At 43.2% G+C, this 7,940-nt stretch overlaps 1 protein-coding gene across 1 annotated transcript in view; it reads left to right on the forward strand.

Moving 5' to 3' along the window:
* Window positions 1-7,683, forward strand: part of LOC138364593 (uncharacterized) — a 29,146-nt gene extending 21,463 nt beyond the window's left edge. Inside the window, exons 2-3 of the mRNA XM_069324417.1 lie at window positions 1,281-1,368; window positions 5,791-7,683. Of these exons, the coding sequence (XP_069180518.1) occupies window positions 5,832-7,544 (1,713 nt within the window). The 5' untranslated portion in view covers window positions 1,281-1,368; window positions 5,791-5,831 and the 3' untranslated portion in view covers window positions 7,545-7,683. The remainder of the gene's footprint in view (window positions 1-1,280; window positions 1,369-5,790) is intronic.
* The last annotated feature ends 257 nt before the right edge of the window (window positions 7,684-7,940 follow it).

Consider the following 7,940-nt stretch of genomic DNA (forward strand, 5'->3'; position numbering starts at 1 on the left):
ACTGCTTTGCAATAAGATGAGGGTTGATGAAGGTGGAGACAAGTCACTGTGCTCCACTCTACACTTATAGATATAAATGTTCTAGAGATTTTCCTTGTAGATATATTGTCCAGGTACTCCCCCAGTTCTAGAGTGTTCACTGGTGATAAAATAATTAGATAAGATGTCCTGAGCTAAATGTTTGCTAAGGATCCGTCAATGTTCACTCGGTTGTAAACAAACGCGAAGTGCCGCGGGGTATAGTGGGCGCTTTTTGTTTCCGAGATGCTCCTCCCTCTCCCTTGAGAGGGGTAGCTTTCAATGAATACTGATTATTTTTACTGTCTAGACATATGATTGAGATAAGATGTGATTATAATATAATCTTTATATCCTATATCTAATTATAAGTAGTACTTGATAGTACCACTGATTCATATTAAGGATTCTATTTATAATCCCTACCAGAAGCGATTAATGTTCCAATAGTTTTTTTAATTAACAAATCCTTCTAGAAGCTTTTGGATCCTTGAGAGATCATGCAGTCACGTAGGCATCTATAGTCACGTAGGCATCTAGGGCCCTATGGCGTACGTGATCCAAGTGGCATTGTCATCTAGGATCAAGATGTATAATGATTCGGATTTGATTTTGATATTTGATACGATTTTGATACAAAAATTTCCCACATCATTGGCCACTTTGCCCATTTGTTTCTGCCTAGGTAGGGAATCGAACCCGCGCCACAGAATTAAGTCCTGCGTGCTATCCACCAGGCTACCAGGTCCCCCTCTGTGTGTGTGTGTGTGTACTCACCTAGTTGTGTTTGCGGGGGTTGAGCTCTGGCTCTTTGGTCCCGCCTCTCAACCGTCAATCAACAGGTATACAGATTCATGAGCCTATCGGGCTCTGTCATATCTACACTTGAAACTGTGTATGGAGTCAGCCTCCGCCACATCACTTCCTAATGCATTCCATTTGTCAACCACTCTGACACTAAAAAAGTTCTTTCTAATATCTCTGTGGCTCATTTGGGCACTCAGTTTCCACCTGTGTCCCCTTGTGCGTGTTCCCCTTGTGTTAAATAGACTGTCTTTATCTACCCTATCAATCCCCTTCAGAATCTTGAATGTGGTGATCATGTCCCCCCCTAACTCTTCTGTCTTCCAGTGTGTGTGTGTGTGTGTGTGTGACACAGTAGTATTGTAATAATAGTAGTGTATTTTGTTTACACTATTTCGCATCTAGTTGAGATAGATTCACAAGTAAGTTTAGGCTGAAAAAAGCTATCAATATTTCAGGATTCTCACTATCAAAACCCCAGCCCACGTCAGCAGCGTCAGCAACAACAACAGCAGCAGCAGCAGGAGCAGCAACACCACCAACTGGGTAGATCTATTGCTTTTCCCTCTACTAGTGGATTAACTTTCCCACAATTTCTCGCTAAGCATTGCACAACCTCATTCCTCACATACAAACACCCCCCACACACACCATATGTTGATTGTGTCTAGTGAGGAGGAAGAAGATGGAGGTAGAGAGGATAAGAGAAAGGAGGGAGAAGTGTAGTAGTACTAGCTAGTGATGAAGATTGAGGAAGTGGAGGCAGTACCAGTAGTGCTCTCTCTCCACCCCCTGATCACCCAATTCCCCCAGAATCACCTGCCTCTCCACCCTCACCAGAGGTCCCCGCTTCTCCACCCCACCTTCGGGGTCCTCCCACTACCCCCACCACCCATAATCCCTCAGATGACTAAATAGAAAATTTTAATAGCGTACACCATGCAGCTTCTTTTTTCAATTCCAGAACATGTAAATACATCCCCAGGTGTATATTTAAGAGCGTATGCAGTTTTTATTTATCTTATCCTCGCTCAATTCTCTAATCACCCATCACTTTTATCCTGATCTAATCCTAATCATCGACAATTTAAACGTTCCTAATGAAGAAGACCGTGATCCTATCAACAATGATGGATTCCCTATATGCGGTGAGGGGAGAACTATCATTCGAGATTTCGTGGTAATCTCCCTCTCTTCCTTCAAAGCTTTCTCTTTCATCGTACCTTTCGAGTCAGGCTTGGTGCCACTCTCTGAATCTTTTCGGCAGGATGACGGTGTGACCCAGGGTAGTGTTCTGAGTAATACTCTTTTGCTGGTTGCCCTCAATGGTCTTCTTTCCTCCCTTCCTTCTGGCATCTTCTCTGCTCTTTATGTTGATGATCTTACTCTTTGCTGTCGGGGTGATGATTCGCCTCTCCTTCAATGGTGGCTTCAACTTGCAATTGATGCCGTGTCATCTTGGGCCACCAATCATGGCTTCAAGTACTCTAATACTAAGACTTGTGCCATGACTTTTACTCGGAAGCGGGTCGTTCTTCGTCCCTCTGTCACTTTATGGTCATTCCCTTGAGTACAAAGATTCCGCGAAGCTTTTGGTTATTCTTTGACACTCGTTTGTCTTGGTCGCCCCATGTCTCTTACCTCCATGTTGAATGCTCTAAAGCCCTTAACCTACTTAAGGTTTTGTCCCATACTTCTTGACGAGCGGATAGACGCACGCTCCTTTATTTACATTCCTCTCTCGTCCTGTCTAAGCTCGATTATGGTTGCCCCTCCTACTCTACACCGTCTTGATCCTTTGCACCATACTGGGTTGCGCATCGACTCCGGTGCTTTTTGTTAAACTCCTACCCTCAGCTTGTACGCTAACACTGGCTTTGTCTGTCCAGGATTGCCGTGATCGCTACAGTCTTCGCTATCTTGCGAGATCCTTACAGCATCCTCACTCTCGCCTCTTTCGTGCTTTGTCTTTTATCCCTCCTGTAGTTCCTGTTCCTCTTCACCACCTTCCTCTTTCTGTCCGTTTGTCTCGCTTACAGGATTCTCTTTCAGCTCGTATTACTTTTTCAATGTTTGAAAATGTTTCTCCTCGTATTGTTCCATCCTTGCCCCCGTGGAGGATCCCCCTTCCCAAATTTTGTACCTCTCTGACCCGCATCACTAAAGCTTTTACCCCTCCTACAGTTCTAAAACGCCTCTTCCTTGAGCACTTTTCTTCTCGCTCCCACTCCGTCCCCATCTTCACCGATGGGTCTAAGTCTGCTGACGGTGTAGGCTACTCTGTTGTTTTTCCTGACCACACTTATGTGTCGCCTTCCTCCGGAGGCTAGCATCTTCACGGCAGAACTTTATGCTATCTCTATGCTCTTCGCCTCCTATTTTCTCGGTGTCAATCCTCCTTTGTGGTGGTAGTTGACTCTCGTAGTGCCCTCATGGAGTTAGGGTCCTTTAATCCGCTCCACCCGGTGGTTGTCAAGATTCAACATTAGCTGTTTCTTATCTCCAGTAAATTTAAGTCGGTTGCATTTTGCTGGGTTCCCAGCCATGTTGGTGTCTCTTTAAATGAGCGTGCGGATGCTGCCGCTAAGGAAGCTGTCCGCGCTTGTCCCATCTTTCGTAAAAGTATTCCTTATTCCGCCTTTTACCCAGTTATTCATTCCTCCATCCTTGCCTGCTGGCAGAGTTGTTGGTCTTCTGTTATTGGTAACAAACTGCATACTCTTAGTCGCGTGTCCCAGTGGCCTTCCTCCTGCCACCGTAACCGGCGGTGGGTAATGGCTCTGGCTAGGTTAGGTATTGGCCATACCAGTTTAACTCGTGGTCACTTAATGGAGCGCTGCCCTGCTCCTTATTGCCCATATTGCATTGTCCCTCTTACGGTCGTGCATATCCTTGTTGAATATGTCCTGACTTTCAGGACGAGCGTGTGTGTCGTCTTCCGACCGTCCCCTGCGGTCGCTTGTCCCTCGATAGAATTCTTGGCGACTTGGATTCTTTTGATATCTTTCGCCTTGTGCGTTTTTGTTCTCGTATTGGCATCCTTGGTGATATTTAGCGCCCTCTGATTATCCTGCACATTTGATGGTGCTACATAACCTTCCCGGTTCGGTGCCTTGAGATATACAAGAGTTGTTACATTCTTGTACAGCCACTAGTACGCGTAGCGTTTCGGGCAGGTCCCTGGAATACGATCCCCTGCCGCGAAGAATCGTTTTTTCATCCAAGTACACATTTTACTGTTGCGTTAAACAGAGGCTACAGTTAAGGAATTGCGCCCAGTAAATCCTCCCCGGCCAGGATACGAACCCATGACATAGCGCTCGCGGAACGCCAGGCGAGTGTCTTACCACTACACCACGGAGACTGTTTGATAATTTTATTCTTACAAATTCTTTCTTGCAAATGTTGCTACTCAAACTTGAATCTAAATCATTTATATATATTATTAACAAGAGAGGTCTCAGGACAGACTTGAGGCACTCCACTTACAACATTTTTCCACTCTGACTTAACCCCATTTATACTATTTCCTTTGGTATAGCCATGCCCTAATCCAACTTAATATAGCACCCCCAATACCATGAGCCTTTATCTTTTTAATGTCTTTCATGTGGCACTGTATCAAAAGCTTTGCTAAAGTCAAGGTACACATCACAATCCTTACCACTATCAACTGCCTCAACTATGCTGGAATAAAAAGATAGCAAATTTAAGCATGAACAGCCATTTGTAAAACCATGTTGAGACTCGTATATTAATTTGTTTTTCAAGATGAACTGATAATTGCAAATGCAATAAGTCTTCAAGTAACTTTCCCACAATAGACGTTAGGCTAATTGGCCGATAGTTTGACACAAGTGATCTCTCCTTTCTTAAAAAAAACATTAGCTACTTTCCATGACTGGCACTCTGTCTAACTATTGATTTATTAAATATGGTAGACAGTGGCTTGCAAAGCTCCTCTTTGCATTCTTTAAGCACCCTAACAAACACTTCATCCGGCCCTGGGGATTTGTTTGGTTTGAGTTTTACCGTTTAACTACATCCTCCCTGGTAACTGCAAAACTAGTAAACCTGTCCTTGTCTCTACCACATAGACTTGTTCGGCTGATGGCATATTATCAAGTTACTCTTTAGTAAATATAGATATAAAATGTTTAATAAAAATACTACTCGTCTCTTCATTATCCGTTATTTGACCTGTCTGTTTTTAATGGGCTTATTCTTTCCCTAACCTTTGTTAGATATAACTGAAAAACCCTTTAAGATTTGTCTTTGATGGCCCTGCCATACGAACTTCAAAGTTTTTTTTATCCTTCCTTGTTCACTTTTTTAGCATTCTAACCAGTTTGACGAACTCTTGTTGTAGCGTTTTCCCCATTCTTAAACATTTTGTACCAAACTCTCATTTTAACTGTAAGGTTCTTCAGATCCATCGTTATCCATTTCAGGTCATTATTATTCGATCTGTTCAATTAAGTATGGTATACCACGTTCTTGAGCTTTGCTTTGAATATGTTTAACTAAATCATATTTTGACTCCACGTCGCAGTTCCTTGTTACGTCAACCACCGCCCTCCCCCCTTCCCCAGTGCCCAAGTGTGTCCAGTCATGAACTCTTGATTATTTCAAGCGTAGGTTAGACATATATATGAATAACTTTATATGGATATAAATAGGATCTGCCACCTATGTGCCTTCTGCAGTTTCCTTGATTGTTATTTATAGCCAATTAGTGGTCACTCAGCCATCCAGCGTTAGGATCTTTACACCTCGGATACTGACTCTTCCAGCCATTTAACTCGCCTATATAGTCAACTCCCGTTCATTAATTTCAATTACAGCCCCGCTCCTGTGCCAGGTAAGTCCACTACGGGCTCACCTCAGCCCGTGCTACTTGGAACTTTTGTTCCAAGTAGCTGAATCTAAAAAAGCAACATTCATTAATTTAATTATTCTGTTTGGCAGTCCAAGACATCGGTGGAACATCGACGTTTCCTCTCACAAAAATGCAGGCACTGAGGCTATATTTTCTAGAGAGAAATTATCAACGTTTGAGAAAGAGCTTAAGCCCAGATTCCGTTGCTTCACATCAAGGTTTCCTCACGGCCGCGTCGAGGATCGACCCTTCCAGAATTTGTGTTGATCAAGTTTTAGAAACGATGATGTTTGTAAATGACTTCACAGACACTGACATAACTAGGCTATACTTAACAAAGACTCGCCTTGGTCTGTTTTGGGCACAAACATTTGCCTCGTTTATGGGGAGGCAAATGTCGGTTATTATGACTGGTAAGTGGGAGGACGTTCTCTGGAACATTGTTAAGCTTGTTAAACACTGGAGGCCAGACTTCATACTGGATAATGCCCAACATTCTCCTATCTTGAAATCAAGGATTCTCAGCTTATTCGTTGATCCCAACTTGTGTCCAAACCCTTACCTTCGCCTGGAAATGTTAAGATTTATTGGCATGTGGCCAATGGCTTATCTTAGAGACAGCACTTCCGGTAGGAAGGCAGCTGCAGGGTTGGTGGCCACGAGCGCTTATCTGGATATAGATAATCTCATAGCCAGTGAACTAGAGATAAGCGTCTACCATCATCTCGTCAAAGTATGGAACAGCCTTAATATATACGGTCACCTGAATGTTGTTGCCGAAGCGGCGATAGACCAGGTGAGAAGTCTAATTATTGGACCAGAAGTATCGTTTCTCAACAACATGTTACAGCTGCTGATGCAGACGGCAGCAGAAATACCGAGAAGGTATGCTACATATTCTAATGGCATATATCATGCTGCAAAATCATTTCAAAACATCGTATATTTATTTCAGCTGTTTGTGACAACTAAGCCCATCATAGAGGCATATGATTGTCCTGGTCTGACTCAGACTGCTGCAGTTTCTCTGTTTACTATAACGTTTCATATAATAACAATGAGCTCCACATTTGCCGTCATAAGGAGGCTAGATGTCGGCCTCCTCTTAAGACTCTTCCCTAGCCTGGATGACCTTTACAAAAAAGTTTCATCAACGCATATCTCTAGAGTTCTGCGCATAAGGTACGCTGAGCTGCTGTCTTCCCTCAACGAGAAGGTGGCAGTGACAGGATTCCATTTCAATAACTTTCCAACACCGGAGGAGTCTACGGAAGAGTGCCCGGAGCAGTTCGTGGACAAGCTGACGCAGGTGGTGATGGAGGCGCCAGTGTTGCTACAGTCGTCAAAGATAGTGGTGGACGAGTCGACGCTGGTCCGCCTACTGCTGGAGTCCCCCTCCGACCCCTTCACTCGGTGCCCTCTGGACCCCGGATCCTTCAGTCGCCTGCCAGACCTCCAAGCTGACATTGCTGCCTGGAGGAACACCTCCAGAGGTCATAATGACGTCAACGTTAGCAGTAGAACATACGACGACAACGGCGATAGTAGTGATGTCGACAGTAATGATGACGACGATGAAACTGGTGACGACTATTACATTGGTGACGACGACGACTATTTCTTTGGTGACGACGCGTACCGCTGGAGTGACGACCTCTACTACTGGAGTAACGACGACTATGACGACTTTTACGACTTCAACATTGGACATGATGACACCAATATAAGACATGATGACTCCAATATAAGCAGTGACGACGACACTGACGATATAATCGTCAGTAGTGTTAACAGGAGTGAGTGCCAACTAAGCAATTTGTTGCACAAGTTTTATCATATTTGAGCTCGAAGTACAGCATATTCAATTTTTATTTCATTTATTATTATAGATGTAACAAATCTCACTCGTTAAATGTAAAAAATGTAATTTTTTTTATTTTTTTAAGTTTTTAGTTAATAAACATCTACAATATAAATACAAATGAATTGTGTATTATTCTTTAATAACAATGTTACCAAATTCATAGAAGTAAAAGAATCTGGGATATTGAGGAAGCCTATTAGTCCACAAGAGGCTGTTTCTATTTATATCCACCCAAAGTCATTCCTGTATGTTTAACCTACACTTGAAACAAAGGATCTATTATGTTGTGTATTGATATTTTTGTTTTAACTTCTCACTAATCATTCGGGGTGGTGATTCGCCTCTCAACTTGAGATTGATGCCGTGTCGTCTTGG

The sequence above is a fragment of the Procambarus clarkii genome, chromosome 14, assembly GCF_040958095.1.
Source record: "Procambarus clarkii isolate CNS0578487 chromosome 14, FALCON_Pclarkii_2.0, whole genome shotgun sequence".
NCBI lineage: Eukaryota > Metazoa > Arthropoda > Malacostraca > Decapoda > Cambaridae > Procambarus > Procambarus clarkii.